General features: G+C 34.8%; 1 protein-coding gene across 4 annotated transcripts in view; it reads right to left on the minus strand.

Annotated features, from left to right (window-relative positions):
• The window catches only part of TCAIM (T cell activation inhibitor, mitochondrial), a 60,579-nt gene that overhangs the window by 26,091 nt on the left and 17,727 nt on the right, over positions 1-16,761 (minus strand). For 2 of the 4 annotated variants that reach the window (XM_012639229.1, XM_012639220.1), the window contains exons 2-5: positions 16,599-16,671; positions 14,100-14,235; positions 9,994-10,147; positions 3,862-4,114 (exon numbers count right to left, since the gene is read on the minus strand). In XM_012639229.1, the coding sequence (XP_012494683.1) occupies positions 3,862-4,114; positions 9,994-10,147; positions 14,100-14,235; positions 16,599-16,627 (572 nt within the window). In that variant the 5' untranslated portion in view covers positions 16,628-16,671. Of the gene's footprint in view, positions 1-3,861; positions 4,115-9,993; positions 10,148-14,099; positions 14,236-16,598; positions 16,672-16,761 lie in introns of those variants that run through there. The other 2 variants (XM_012639237.1, XM_012639240.1) reach the window with 2 other exon arrangements.

The raw sequence follows: 16,761 nt of genomic DNA on the forward strand, positions 1-16,761 counted from the left end.
AAAATATTTAAAAATGCTCAAGACAGATATATGATTCCTTGAAAGAAATTACAGGCACAGTAAATGCATTTAAGCTGTGATTTCTTCTCAAATTTTAGAGCATGTGACTGAAAGCATAGAGGAAAAAAATGCATAAGAATTTGACAATTCCAATTTTGAAATATACAATACAATATAGCCAGTAGAACATTTGTACTTTGAGGGAAGGAAGAATGATTGAAAGGTGGTATTACTGCCAACTACTGGAGACTGTGGGTCAGTGGAAGTACCTGCAGTATTTCATATGTTACCAGCACTCACTGACTCATGGCTAATTTTCAACTTTGTGGATGAGGCTTTCAACCCCTTTACGATTTATTCATGTGTCTAATCATTTAAAAAAAATGGAAATCAAGAATAAGAGAAAATGCAAATAAAAGTATTTGTGCTACCCATTAATAACTCTAAAAAAATTTAAATGCTAAGAGACTTCAGCCTGCACTTCTCGGCAAAACCAAAAACAGACAAAAAGTTAACTATTTAAAAAGTTAAAGTCTACACTAAATAATACTATTATATTCTCTTTTTAACATGTGTTCAGAAATATTAGGACCATCTTAACTTGCTTTCAAGAATGAATTAAAAAGAAAAAGAAAAAAAGAATTTTGATCAGATGAATGTAATTTGTAAATCAGGTGACGATCAGTTTAAGGTAATTTAGCAGAATTATCATTTTTATGTTCCTTTTGAACTATATAATTCAGCATATGATCCTTATAATTCCTCTCTATAACCTAACTATATAATGAAGATGAATTAAATAATACAAGAATAAAATTAAAAACTTAAACTGTACACTGCCAAAATGACCATGACTGCTAACAGGTTTTAGTCAAGTTATAGGCACCCTAAATCTTCGTACTGGGCAATCACTTGATTCGCGTAATTTGAAAGCTCTCAAATGGTTCAACAACTTTACAATTTGTAAAATAATTACAGATTTTAAAAAAATCAGTAGTAAATGAAATGAGAAATTGATCCAGATACCATTCTGGCCTTTATGATACAGGCTTCTGGAACCCTTGCTGGGAAAAACTAACATAAACCCTTAGCAGAGGTTCCTTCAAATAGGGCAATATCTCTGTTTGGGAACAGGTCAAGATTGGCTTGAAGGGGCTCTGGGTCCACGCTAGAGTTGAAAAATCAGGTTAAGTTAAAGAAATAGGGATATGAAACCTTTCAAATCAGTATAGGTGTCATAACTCCACAGAGTCTACACTGCAATTCACTTTAAGGACCCAAAGAGCAGTACTCCTTTTCTTGCCTTAGTTCAGCACGATGCTGTCCTCTCTTATCCTAACAGCCTGGCCTTTCTGCTCTAAAATTATACCTTCCTAAGCTAAACTCAAACTCCATGAGGTATGATGATCTGGTTCAGATAAGTCACTAAGATACCCATGCTTAAGAAATATAACCTAAGAGCCCCCAATATTAGCATTAAAAACTAGACAAAACTATCTACTATAACGCTATATCATTATTCATTTCATTGTATGAAACTAAGAAAGATTCTATCTGCCTAATAACGGATTTACTTTAATGTTTGTAAAGATAAATAGTTACTGACAACTCGACTGGATAATAATGATCAGTGAATTAGAAAGTTAAGTTTCCACTGACTTCAATTTCTAAAACAGTGGTCTATTTAAGTTGTTGTCCTCTTTAAGGGTAGACGAAAAGTCAAAATGACATTTTTTTCAGCTTATCTTGATAATGCAAAATAGAGTCTGAATTTAAAACAAAGCATACCTTGGAGGAAATCAAGAATTGATAGCAACGCAACACATCAACACACAGAAAATTTCCTTAAGATAATGTATCTCTCTCTTGCTGCTAAAAATACCAGATATTTTTTTAGTAAACACCAGTGAAATCAACATAGGTATTTTAAGAAAAAAATGGCCCTTTACATTCATCACTAAGCCACTTCTATTACTACCATCTGTATTAAGTTACTTTACACTTCTATCTTAAATCCTGAGTTCTCTACATGGACCCTCCAGCACATCACATTCACGTTTATTCAACAGTTCTTTTATTCAGTTCAGTGAAAATACTGGATAGGTTCTATGAATCTATAAAGTAGATTAGTAGACATAAAAATGATTAAAACATGTTCTCTACTCCTAAGAACTCACTATCTAGTATAATGTAATATAACACAAGAAAGTCCACTTTTATTAAAGACTGAGGAATTTTATTGGATGAACTACATACAAACAAAGAAATTATAAATACTCAGCTTAGACAAGGAATCCAGTTGAACACCACTTTTCTTACTGAACTGGCCTTTTTAAATTTCAAGCTGTTTTCATTACTTTGCCAGCTGTCTAACTCTTAGTTCTAGGTCTTTGGTACAATGTTTTCATGATGGCTGCACATCCAGCTCCAGAAAAAAAACTGTGCTCTGCAAAATACTCAGCTGAACCACAGACTAACTGCTTCTCTGAAATTCATTTTTTCTGAAATTCTTTAGTACATTATTCTTAAGCCCTTTAGCTTGAGTAAAGGTCCAACAACTGTTATTTTTGCTTTCTTGCCTAGACTCACTCGATCCCACTTTTCTCTATACTTGTTAGGCCAATCACTCTCACCAACCTTTTGTTCATCTAGACACGGTGTGAGATAATGAGCAATATCCTCTTACAGGTATAAGGAGAAGTTTTATATGCTATATCCCAGTGGATGCACGGCTGAGAATCTCTCTTCCAACTAGTGCTCGCAGCAATCTACTTCACCTCCCACTGTAGCCTCTGTGTGCAATTAACCTTAAATCATCTCTTCTGTTTTTCTAAATCAAGTTTTAAATTCACCAACTTCTGTGCCACCATGACTCTTCATTTTTTGCCCTACTTTTTACTGTCTCATTACTTCTGGTCTATCATTACCATTCCCAAACCCACAGTTCATCTCAGTTTTGTTTACAGAAGAGAATCTGAACAATTAAAATCCACATATTTAGGGTGGTGATTTATCCATCAGTTACACATATAGACAAATATCATGGACTATATCACACACAGATACATACACACACGCCTTGGGACGTAACTTGTGTCCTTTTCTGCACTGGACTCTGCTACCTTCCTATCTCTTCAGCCTTATTTGGGATCTAGCTAGGTAACAAAGGGAGGATATCTCTGAGTTAGGACAGATGATCCACAAAGCAGGTCCCAAGCCAGTGGATAATGAAGGATAATTTACCATGCTGTAATGAGTGAGAGTCTTCTGGTAAGGCACTGGACTCTTTAAATACAACCATAGGAACAGAATGTGCTCGATCCTTATGGAGTCCCAAAATGACTTACTCAAAAAACATTGACGGTAAATTTATAAACAGGCATCCCAAATGATAGAACATATTTTATACATGGCTTTTATAATTTAAAAAATTATTCTTTCTCAATAAGCTATTCTAGATATTTTATAATGTTGTCTCCATATATCTTTTTATGTATGAATTATTATACTAAAGTACAGTACTATTGAACTCTCCCTTAGAAATGTCTAATACATGAAGAAGTGTAAAACATTTTTATAGTCTTAGGTACAGCCTTTCTCCATACACCAGGGGTAACTTGAATAGAATTTTTAAAACTTAAACGAAACAACCTCCTGCATGTGTTGGGTATCAAAAGACCAAAAAATTATAAATACAGTTGGAAGTATTCTGGCAACCTTAAGTAAGAAAAATGAAATGTCTTTTTCATAACGGTCACTGGATTAACCATACTGATGGGATTACTTTTCCTGGAAAATCAGGCTTTAGTTTTAAACATGAACTACAAATAACAGTTTAGGTAAATAAAAACTTTTACATACGTTAGGGTCGTTTCCATTCTTGAGACTTGTTCAAGGTCTTCATCAGGGTCCCTGAATCCAGTGAAGGTGTAATAAGACTTGTCCCATTTGATGGGCCTGTCAGACATCCTTTTAGCTTCTTTGAGTGGCTGGGAATGCACATTAGTACTCAAGCTTTGGATATGTTCAATAGATAAACTGCAGGAGTTGAGAATATATAATACTGTGCTTAGCAGATCTCTGGTGTGCAAAGTAAATTTGACTGCTCGAAATCCTAGAGAATATAATTCCCCCAAACAATTAATAAAGATGATTATTTGCTTTACTTCAACATTTATAAAATCAAAATCTTTCAAAACATTTCATTACTAATTAAAATTCATCCTACTGGCAGATCATCTGTAAATGGAAATACTTCTCTTCTACAAAATTATGCCACACTATTTTTATCGTTATGAATTCCTTCAGTCATCAGCTCCATTTTCCAGTTTCGCATCAGTGACCAAATCCATCCCAGCTCAAGAAGGGGATTCAGAATATTTTCAATACTGCCTATAAATTTGGTCTCTTAAGAGACAGAAAAGCTCTCCTGTGAGCAGGTGTCCACCAAAGATAACTTCTAGTGAGAGGTGGGGGAAGGAGAGATAGAGAAAGAGAGACTGCATTGTGACAGATTGTGACAGTAGTTCAGATGAGGAGAGAGGCCAGATAATCTAGTCTCAGTGGTCACAGAAACCCATCTTCAATTTTCTCTATGATTGAAAGAGATAGTCCTCCTACTTGCCCAGCCCCAACTAGCTAGCAAGCCAATATTTTCAGGAGTGATTTAAGATTTTCAAATTGCTTAAAAGTGCTTCACGATCTGATTTTGATATTGGGTAGTTATTGGGTTAAGGGTAGTAATAATTGTTAAGTCACCAATAGGAAATCCACTGGTTTTGTTTTTATTCTTTATTGGGTATTAGGCATGGTTCTGGTTGAATTTACGTAACTTTTCAATCAACATTCCACCAACTGTGCCATTATCATCTCTCTTGTCAAATGTGAAGGTTAAGGTTAGAATGAAGGTTAAGAATGAAGTCAGGCCTTAAATCTGAGTTCACATCAAGCCAGTTATTTTCTCTACTACAACACCTTCTTTTTCCCCCTTTTTTTTTTTTTTTTTTTTTTGAGACAGAGTCTCGCTCTGTTGCCCAGGCTAGAGTGCCATGGCGTCAGCTTAGCTCACAGCAACTTCAAACTCCTGGGCTCAAGCAATCTTCCCTCCTCTGCCTCCCGAGTAGCTGGGACTACAGGCATGTGCCACCATGCCTGGCTAATTTTTTCTATATTTTTAGTAGTCCAGCTAATTTCTTTCTATTTTTAGTAGAGACGGGGTCTCACTCTTGTTCAGGCTGGTCTCGAACTCCTGAGCTCAAATGACCCATCCGCCTTGGCATCCCAGAATGCTAGGATTACAGGCGTGAGCCACCGCGCCCGGCCTTTTTCACGTTTTTAAAAATTACTTTTAATTAGTTTTGAAAATTATACAAGTATTATATATGTACATGCTTATTGTAAAATATAGTAAAAACAAAAATCTCCCATTAACAGGCATACAACTTCAAACCTTTACTAGATATAACACTATTTTTTTTTTTTTAAATCCAAATCCTTGGGTATATTACCACTATTAACCGGTACATATTCTTCTAGACATGCACTTTCTAATATGGTGGCTATTAGCCACATGCGGCTATTTAAAATTAAATTGATTAAAATTAAATAAAATTTAAAATCCAGTTCCTTGGTCACATCGGCCACATTTCAAGTTTTCAACAGCCACATGGGGCTACTGTGTCAGATGGTGCAAATGTGGAACATTTCCCTCATCACAGTAAGTTCTCTTGGACAGCACTGCTCTAGATCTTTTCTAATCATGTGCATCTGTGTGTGTATTATATATGATATATATGCATGTGCATTTATACAAACACACAATCACACAGTTTGAATTGTTTCTTTTTAATATATAAATGGTATCATTCTAGATATACTATTTTGAACTTGTTTTTGTTACTTAATCTTGGTGACCTTTCCATATTTGTACCTCATTCTTTTTAGCAGGTACATACTAGTCTATATAATGAATACAGTATAATTTATTTAACACTTCCAATAGTGATGGACGTATAAGTTGCTTTCAATTTTTCACCATTCAAGGCTGAAATGTATTTTCTTGTCTTTGCAACTGCTGACAGGTATCACAATTTAAATCATACTTGGATACATATTCTACTTGCCACACAGACATGGAATCCAGAACATGAAAACTAAAAAAGACTTTTTTGGTTGAATCATTTAATGGTGACGTGAGAACTACTGGCAGGTGAATTATTATAGTCAGTGAAGAAGGAAAGAAAAACCCAAATTGCTGCAGTAGAGGTTAAGAAGAAATAGCTCATTCTTAAAGAGCAAAGTCAAGGAATAAATCTCAGTTTCTATCTTTATTTATCAATTACATTAATTATTTAATCCAATGTAAGGGCTGCTATATACTAAATCCTGCCTGTACCAGATTCTTTTTTTTTTTTTTGAGACAGAGTCTCACTGTGTTGCCCGGGCTAGAGTGCCGTGGCATCAGCCTAGCTCACAGCAACCTCAAACTCCTGGGCTCAAGCGATCCTACTGCCTCAGCCTCCCGAGTAGCTGGGACTACAGGCACGTGCCACCATGCCCGTCTAGTTTTTTCTATATTTTTAGTTGTCCAATTAATTTCTTTCTAATTTTAGTAGAGACAGGGTCTCGCTCTTGCTCAGGCTGGTCTCGAACTCCTGAGCTCAAACAATCCACCCGCCTTGGCCTCCCAGAGAGCCAGGATTACAGACGTGAGCCACCGCGCCCGGCCTGTACCAGATTCTTTAGGATACATTTATTTTATTTTTTTATTTCAAAATATTAATTAAGGGTTAGGAGTGTTGTTGTTACATGAATATTAAGATACATTTTGAGAAAAGGAATTTTGTGGCTTTAGAGAGAGAATTCCAAACTGCATTCTAGAGTTTGTACAAATTTATACACATGCCAAAATGTGGGAAAATGTATTCTTACCACCTGTGGGAATTATCAGTAAAAAAAGAAAAAAAAAAATTAATGGGCAAGAAATAGTACCTAATAGTTCTGTTAGTATTCGAATACTGAAGATAAACATTTTTATATACTTATGGCTATTTATATGTATTATTTTCTGAACTGTCTATTCATTATCTTTGCTTATTTTAGTAAGAGAGATACTCTGTGTTCTCTTTTTGATTTGTAGGAATTTTTTATATATTAACATTATCTTTTTGTCATCCATGTTATATGTTTTCTCCCATTTCTAATTTAATTTTTTCTATAACTTATTTTTTCTTTTTTGTTTTTAAAGACAGGGTCTCACTTTGTTGCCTACACTGGCCTCAAACTCCTGGGTTCAATGATACTCCTGTCTCATCCTCCTGAGGAGCTGGGACTACAGGCAAGCACCACTGTGCCCGGTTATAACCTATTTTTGTTTAAAAAATGACTCACAGTTGACCATTAACTGAAAGTAAAGGATTTCTGTCTTTACTCAGAAATCAGAGCTGGCTCTAGCTATTTGTTTTAGCAGTAACTCATAGGAAGCTCTTAGTACATCCTCAACTTGTTTTAAAACTTATTCTAGTAATAAAATTTATTTCCTCGTGAACCACCAAAAATATGTGGACCTGAAGAAATGATTAGGCCTTTAAGGATTCAATGCATTAATAATGCAAAATGACTCATGAAATTTTAGTAATGAAAATCATTAATAAATATTTTACCTTATTACCATCTTATTTATCAAGGAAAAGTTGATTAATGATTTCTAGTGTTCTAGAAATAAAACCCATTTGATTTTAATTTCATAATCAGATAAAAATGTTAAAGAAATAAAAATGTTTTAAATCTTTGTCAAGGGGCCAAGCTTTGTCATAAAAACAAAGGCAAAAATGATTAATAGCAATAGTTTTTGAAAAAGAACTAATAGATCATGTGGTATAAAAATAAAAACATTGGACTAGGAATGAGAACCTTAGTTCTAGTATCAGCTCTTTCCCTAATTTGCTGTGTAAAATTTTCTAAGTTCCCTCTAAGCTTTCAAATTCTGTTTACTCTTTAATTCCATGTATATTCAATATTTAAGACAAATCTAGATGATGATAGTTTTAGAAGTAGTAGTTGTAGCTGTGGAAATGAGCTTGACTCTCCCAAATACATAAAAACAGATTGATGATAATATTTTAATTTTAAAAACTATAAAGGATATAATTTATCTTCATAAATTCTATCTATTCTGCTGGAGAAATCAGGAAACCTAAGTAGAACACTATGTCTAAGTATGATTTGCTTTAATTCCTAGCCTAATCTTGACCCTGAGTAATAGGTACATATATCTATTAAAAAATATTTATGAGTATTTGGTCTTATACTAGCAAATGACATATCTCAGTTGCTTATGAGACTGTCATGGCTAAGAACAGCACATTTATAATGGATTAAAACAAATAATGATTATTTACAATTTCAAACACAATTGTGTCAGAGTGATAATCATAATTATTATTTATTATTATTATTTACAACATTCTTCTGTATAGCTGTTCCTTCACAAAAGAGCTATGAATTTACTTTTTATCTCTGAATAATGAAGAATAGGGACTGTTTTTAATAAAACTCTGAATCAGAGGTAGATGGAAAAACTGCCAAAAAAAGGAATTTATGATTTCTCATCTCCCATATTCAATCATGGGAGAATAAAAGATAGGAGAAAATATACTATGAAATACTAGTCCCTAGAGAGTCTGAGTAGGAAGCTGTCTTCAAAATAAAGATCCTATGTTAGCACTTTTTAGATCAAGTTCTTCCTCTTCCCATCTGAGGTCCCAAGCACCTTGTGAGCATTAGTACAAGTGTGGAATCTTCAATGTGAGTGGCCTCTACACAGTACCCCAACTCTTTCATTTTAACAAATGAAGGCCCAGAAGTTAAGGTCATACAGCTAATCACTGGCAGAACTAGAAACAGATCCTAGGTCTCAAAAGACCTATCAAATTCCATTTTATAATAGTTTGTTTCAAAAACATCATAGCACATGTTCTTTTTTTCTTTTTCTTTAGAGACAGGGTCTCACTCTATCACCCAGGCTGAGTGCAGTGGTGCCATCGGAGCTCACTGTAAAGAGATCCTCCTGCCTCACCCTACCGAGTAGTTAAGACTACAGGCTTGTGCCACCACACCCAGTTAACTTTTTAAAAAAATCTTTTTGTAGAGATGGGGTCTTGCTATGTTGCCTAGGCTGGTCTCAAACTCCCGGCCTCAAGTGATCCTTCTGCCTCAGCCTCCCAAGGTGCTGGGATTACAGGTATGAGCCACTGCGCTGACTTACAGTGCATTTTCTAAGCGTTTTTGTTAACACAAAAAGCTCTCAGTAAATCTTTAAATTGTTTTAAGTTCATTCTAAAAATAAAGTTATTTTCTCAAGGATCATCAAAAGGATATATATTTAGAGAAATTATAGGCCGTTAATGATATTTATCTAAATATTTGTCTTTAATTTTAAGTATTATTGGATCATGGTTAAAGCAGTGGCAAAAGGCACTGAAAAGATTGCCAATTAGGATTGATTAGATTTTAGAAACAGCGTAAGGTTGGAGTTAAAAGACCTGGGTTCAAGACCTATATATTCTATTTTTATGGTCTTGGGAAAGACACTGAACATCACTAAGTTCCAATTAGGCAAATACCACCAGCCTCACAGGGTATTTTGAGGCCTCAATAAGAAAATGCAGGGCGTAGTCTTTAGAAACATAAATTGTTATAGATCTTTGTCTCTAGTGTTTAATACTTAAAACACTGAACTCTGAACAAGGAAAGGGACAAATAGGAAAACTACAGTTTTATAGACAAAAAGTTTAAACACACAAAAAAATGGCTTGTTCAAACACATGCAGCTAGGAACAGAATCTATTAAATAATTCTAGAAAAATAATCATTCAAATGATATCATTTTTCTTAGACCAAAGCTTCAATCCAAAGGTATTCTGGCAATGTCAAAATTCATGAATATATTTAACATGAAACTTGCAAGGGACATACTAGAAATAAAAAACATACCGGAAGTACTAAAGGGTTCATGGCCATCAGAGGAATTCTGGTCTGTTCCTCTTACATAAAACGTAAGCTGAGTTGGTTTCAAAGACTTGAAGCCTGGCTTCTGGAGGTTTTCTAAGTAGACACTTAATCTCTTGAGAGAATTTTCATTGACTTCCTAGAAAAATATATTAAGGGAATTTACACACAAAATAGAACAAGGAAACATGAAAAATTATATCTGGCTTTTCAAACACATTATTGAGGATATTAAATAATTTAGTATTAAAAAATGTTGAGATTCCATAGCCCTTTGGTGAAAGATAAAATTGGATCCAGATCTTATAAAAAGTAACAAAATAAACTCCCCATGAATGAGTTGTAAAAAAAATGTGACCATGTAAGTACTAGGAAAAAACATAGTTTAATTCCTTTATAACCTAGGTGTGGAAAATGCCTATGACCAAATATATCAAAGGAATAAATGATTGATAAATCCAATTATGTAATTATATTTATTATATCCCATGATATAAGATCTCTATTTCAGACCATAGAGAAATATTTTTTATGTAGAAAATTAAAAAATTTTAAATAAACACATAAAAAACCACACACATACAAGCAAAGTCAAAAGACAACAAACTGAGAGAAAATATTTGTAACTTACAGCAAAGGGCTAATCTATCTATAAACGGTTCTTAAATACACATCCATAGGAAAGTGCTTGAATAAATTATGGTACGTTCATTTAGTGGAGTACTACAAAACCAAAAAGAAAAGACAAGAGAAATAATGTAATGTAGAAGATATATGTGAATTGACATGGAGTGATTTTAAGGATATAGTAAGTGAAAAAAGAAAATGTCCTTTTGTGACGGAACAGCTCTGCGAAGAATGGCATAAATAATAACTGTGCTTTTTATCACTCTAGGTCTATTTTTTTTTTGACACAAAGTCTCACTCTGTTACTCAGGCTAGAGTGTAGTGGCGTCATCATAGCTCACTGCAATCTCAAACTCCTGGGCTCAAGTGATCTTCCCACCTCGGCCTCCCAAAGTGCTAGGATTATAGGCCTGAGGCACTCAGCCCGGCCCCATTCTAGGTCTCTTTTCAGGCACACAGTGTGTGATCTGAAATTAGAAATAATCATTGCTTATTTTTGTTTGTTTAATTTACTATAATATGATGTTCTTTTTTTTTCCCTTTGTATCACCCAGGTTTAGAAAATTTATTATAATATGATGTTCTCAGCCTTAAGAGTCCCATAAGCAAGTGTGGTACATTTTGTGCAGGCGTAAGACGAAATCTAAATCTTCATGATTATTTTTTGACATGTTTCTATTTTTGCCAAAAAGAAACATAGGAAGAACAATCCAAAAACTAATAAAAATGATTATCTACAGGAAGTGAATGGGAATGGGGTAAAGGAAACAGGGATAGGAGTGAGACTTCTTAGTAAACTCTGCATTTAGTTTTGATTTTTTAAACCTATAAATGTATTGCGGATATTAAAATTAAATTAAAGAGGATTAAAAAAAAAACCGCTGTGTATTACTGTGAAATCCTGGACTTTGAGACTGATGTCAGGACTAGATAGGACTTTGAGTCTGTTTCCCTTAGTAAAGGGGCAAGAGTGTTCTGTAAGGGTGGAAAGAAGAATGAACTGAACATGTGATGACAAGAAGAGTGAACTGCCTTCATGGAGCCTGCATTTTTGCGAGGGCAAAAAAATAAACGATAAACCTAATAAATAAGGAATCAGGGTACATGGGTAGGAAAAAACACAACAGGAAAAGTATTGCAGGGTATAGGGGAGACGGAGTGCTGGGAAGGAAAGTGGAGGTGGCAATTTAAAATAGGGCAACCTGGGACAGCCTCACTGAAAGGTGACACTTCAATGAGAAAGCAAAGGGCAAGCCATATTTGGGATATCTGAGAACAGGATGCTCCAGGCAGAGGTAGCAGCTAGTGCAAGGGCTTGGCACAGAGTAGGCACCCAATAAGTACAAGATGAAAGAGAAAATGAAAATATAAATTTATCAGAACAATTAAACTCTAGACACATTCTTTCAGGGGTCCCCAAGACCACCCTCAGTTTCAGTGATTTGCTAGGACGATTCACAGAACTTAGAAAGGCTGTTTTACTCACAGTTATAGTTTATAACAGCAAAAGGACGCAGGTTAAAATCAGCAAGGGGAAAGAGTACATGGAGTAGAGTTCAGGAAAGATCAGGTACAAACTTCCAGTTGTCATTTCACAGTGGAGTTTTACAGACAGTGCTTAATCTCCCAGCAATGATGTGTGACAATATATGGGAAGTATTGTTAACCAGGAAAGCTCATCTAAGCCTTGATGTCCAGGGTTTTATTGTGGTCAGCTAAGCATATAGTATCCACGTGGCTCACTTTAGCTATTCAATCTCATCTGCCCTCCCCACCTTCCCAGGTCAAACCGATATAGTATAGCACAGGGCCTCAGACATACAAAAACAGGTATTTACCATAAATCACAATGTTAGCATAAACTGTATGACATGGCCCAAGGCCTCAGACATATAAAACATTCCTATTAGGCAAGATGTTCCAAGGGCTCAGAGCTCATCTCCCAGGAGCCAGTCAAGGGCCAATACTGAAGCCAGACCTTTCTTCAGAATGTGCAGTTTAAGCAATCCAAGCTTGCTGAGTTAACCCTTTACAGCACATAGAAGTGTTTTCTCTTGTTTTTAGAGATGGGGTCTTGCTATGTTGCCCAGGCTGCAATCAAACTCTTGGGCTCAAGTGATCCTCCCACCTCAGGCTTCCAAGCAGTTGAGGCTATAGGCACACCACTGCGCCCAGCTGCACCTAGAAGTTTTAATTTAAAAAGATACATGCGTAGAGGAGGGAAAAAATTCAACTATTACTAGGGTTGATCTTTCCATGTATGTTGGGTTTAAAAACTTTAATCCCCACAGTAATGAATATTTTCCTATTGATTCAATTTACTGATTACTTAGAAATGTTCTGATTTTGAATAGCCAACATATGTATATCAAGTATCATAATCAGAACATTTTCTTAGAGCAAAAGCAGCAAAATTGATTTATTTTCCACTTCAAGTAGAAACAATGTTATAATTTTCAAGAGTTTATGTTCTCTTTCATGTTAAACTAGGTGTTAATGTTAATGAAATAAAAAGAACTGATGAAATTAATAACAAAGGATCTAAATTAAAATAAATAATATATTAAATAATATACAGTCATCCCAATGTATCTGTGGGGGATTAGTTACATGACCTCCTGTGGATACCAAAATCCACACAGGTTCAAGTCCCTGATATAAAATGGTGTAGTATTAGAATATAACCCATGTACATCCTCTGGTATACTTTAAATCATCTCTAGATTACTTAGAATACCTAATACAATGTAAATACCAGCTGTAATTTATTGTTTAGGGAATAATGACAAGAAAAAAGTCTGTACATGTTCAGTACAGATTCAATTTTTTTTCCTGAACATTTTCAATCCGAGGTTGGTTGAATCCACAGATGCAGAACCCATTGATAGGAAGGGCTGACACTGTATTTTTTAATGTTAAAAAAATATCGACCATCCTAACTAAGTCTATCATAAGTTATTTTTCATATCAGTTTGTATTCCTTGAGTACACATTAACTGTTGTTATAGGGAAGTGGTCCAGCAGCATGCAACACAAGGAAAAGTCATTAGAGCACTGAAAAACCTTCCTTGTATCATCCTTTAAAATGGATTGACTCAGTGTGCAGATGGGTGGATTAAAGTAAACAAAGAAAAAAAAAATATCAATCATAGTAATAGAGGTCTTAAGTTTTCTTTCAAACCCCCAATTTTACTCCAAAAACTGGTACAAAAAATGAGATTAATGATACTCTAAAGAGTTTATATGACAGCTCTATTGCCTGTACAAAAAAATGACAGCTTTCATTAAAAAAGGTTATATTTTTAATTGTCAGTGTCTATATTTCAAATTAGTTCAAAGCATTGATTATATTACCACGACAGAATAATCCGAATTTATAGAACTCTATGTATTATATTGTATCAAAGGTAAACAAACTAAACAGAAATGTATACTAATGGTTAAAAAAACAAACAAATGCTTACCCTTTCTCTGGGGTGCTGTCCAAAGAAATCTGGATGTACTGCAAAATAGAAAGGCCTCAAGGCATTGACTGCTTCAGCTGCTGATAAAGCTCTTGAGTAGACAAACCAAGGTGAAAATATCTTCTCTAGACATAACCTTTGAAAAGATGTGGACTGATCATTCACTGAGGCACACACACACACAAATCTTCAATGTAGAAAGTGACAATAAAATTAAAAGTACTATGCCCAGAAAATATCACAGAAACAAGATAGATACTTTATGGTTTTCTAAAATCTATTAGTTTTAACAAGCAGTGAGTGTTACATGATTTCTAAAACAGTGGTTATAAATTCTAGTGCCATATGAAAAATATTAAATAATAAGAATAAAATTTCCCCTCAATAGTCTACTTTGAAATGTCAACTGGTTTTACTGCAAGTGATGATAATTTTCTTTATAATTTTCTTCTTCAGATAAAAATAATCTCAGTATCCAATAGTGCAATTTTTTCTTTGTAGTGGAAGATATTTTGAGACTTAAAATACTTAAAAAAAGATACAGGATGTCTCCTAGTTCATTTCTTCATTACTAGCATGTTAAAAGTCTTCCAGTTGAATAACTTGATACTCTCATTCTTAAATTTTGGCATAACCCACCCAAGACTGTATTTTTTTTTAAGTACAGTGTTTAAATCCAAATGAAATTATATGCAATTTTTTGGAAGAACTTCCATGACATCTATTTTTTTTTTTTTTTTTTTGAGACAGAGTCTTGCTTTGTTGCCCTGGCTAGAGTGAGTGCCGTGGTGTCACCCTAGCTCACAGCAACCTCAAACTCCTGGGCTCAAGCAATTCTTCTGCCTCAGCCTCCCGAGTAGCTGGGACTACAGGCATGCACCACCATGCCCGGCTAATTTTTTCTATATATATATTTTTAGTTGTCCAGATCATTTCTTTCTATTTTTTGGTAGAGACGGGCTCTTGCTCTTGCTCAGGCTGGTCTCGAACTCCTGACCTTGAGCTATCCACCCGCCTCAACCTCCCAGAGTGCTAGGATTACAGGCGTGAGCCACCGCGCCCGGCCCATGACATCTATTTTTGAATGTTATAATTTACCTTTTCCATCCTAAACATTTTATAATGAAGTTGCTAAACACTGTGCACATTTTTGTTCTCATATTTAGGTGTGCTGAGTCTTTAGAAAGGTTTTACATTTTTACAATGGTAGAGATTATAGAATCATTACTGGTGATTTTTTTTTTAACAATGTGGAGACTACCAACACATTTTCAGATTACCTTTTGTTTTTCTCATGTATTTGAACCTTTTATAAAGTTAATACATGAGTTTGTACATTAAGAATTGATTATAACAGGAGTTTGAAGTAAAGGAAACAATCGTTCAGATATTAAACACGAGCTAGTCTAAGGAAATGACAGTGACAATTCTGCTTATTCCCCTTTGAGTGAGCTTCAGTTTGTTATTTTCCTTCTAAACCCCACCTGGTAACAGAAGGCAAGGAAGTAGTTGGACAGTTCAATCCAGGATTATTTTCCTTATTTTTCTTATTGTGGTGCCACCTTTCTCAATATTGCCAAAGCACAAAACCCAAATTAGCTCACCATCCCCATTTATTTTTAGTTAGTTTTGAAACAACTTCTCACTATACAATGTCCCTTGAAATCATTCCTTCTTTCCATTTTCTCTGCTACCATTATCATCATCACAAAACTGGACTGTACAACTTCATGCTTAGTCTACTCTCCTGTCTCTTTTCTCTGGCTACACTGGGTATCACCAACAGACTAATTTTCCTAAAATCCTACTATCACTGTATTTCTTACTCCAACACCTTTGATGGCTCCCTCCATTCCTGCAGAGTGAAATGTACTCCTTGGTCCCATATTTGAAGCCCTCTACAATCATTTCCCCATTTATCTTTCCAACTTGGTCTCCAAGCATTCCTTATGGAAACCCTCAATTCCAGCCCCCAGTGATCTTCCTCATTCTTTGCCTTTCTTCCAACATAATTTCTAAACCCTAATAATCCTCCCTGCTCCCCACTTTGCCCTATCCAAATTGTACTTACTCACTGAACAATTACTGCATACCTTTCATGTGCCAGGAGGCATTGTACTCATTTCCCCCAGAACCTGCCCATCTGTATTCTCATTATAATCTCTCCTGCTTTTAAACTCCAAAAAGGAAACTGTGTACCCTACATATTTGGAATATAATACCATAAAGGTGAATCATACTAGGAGGAAACAATCTGTTTTTTCTCTTAAGCTTTTTACATGGGCCTATTCTAAAAGACGGTATTCTTTTCATCTTCTATTCTGAATGGACTCTTGGAGGACCTGGCTGTCCATATGAATTTTCTTTTTCTTTTTTTATTCCTGCTTTCCATGATAATATAAAATAACTTAAGAATTTGAAAAACAACAAATTGAAATTAACAAAATACATAATAGATTCCCCTTCAGTATGAATTACAGATTGTACCATGAAGCTTACCTCCTCACAGGTCTCAGGTGGCAAAACATTTCTGAATATATATGTACATCAACTTCCAGGCATCCATTAATTGCTTAAAAAAAGTTAAGAAGATACCATAAATGAACAAGTGGAATTTGGAATTAAGAACACATTGCCATTTATATTATCGCCCCAAAGTATC

Source organism: Propithecus coquereli, unplaced genomic scaffold (genome assembly GCF_000956105.1).
Source record: "Propithecus coquereli isolate 6110/MARCELLA unplaced genomic scaffold, Pcoq_1.0 Scaffold1, whole genome shotgun sequence".
Lineage (NCBI taxonomy): Eukaryota > Metazoa > Chordata > Mammalia > Primates > Indriidae > Propithecus > Propithecus coquereli.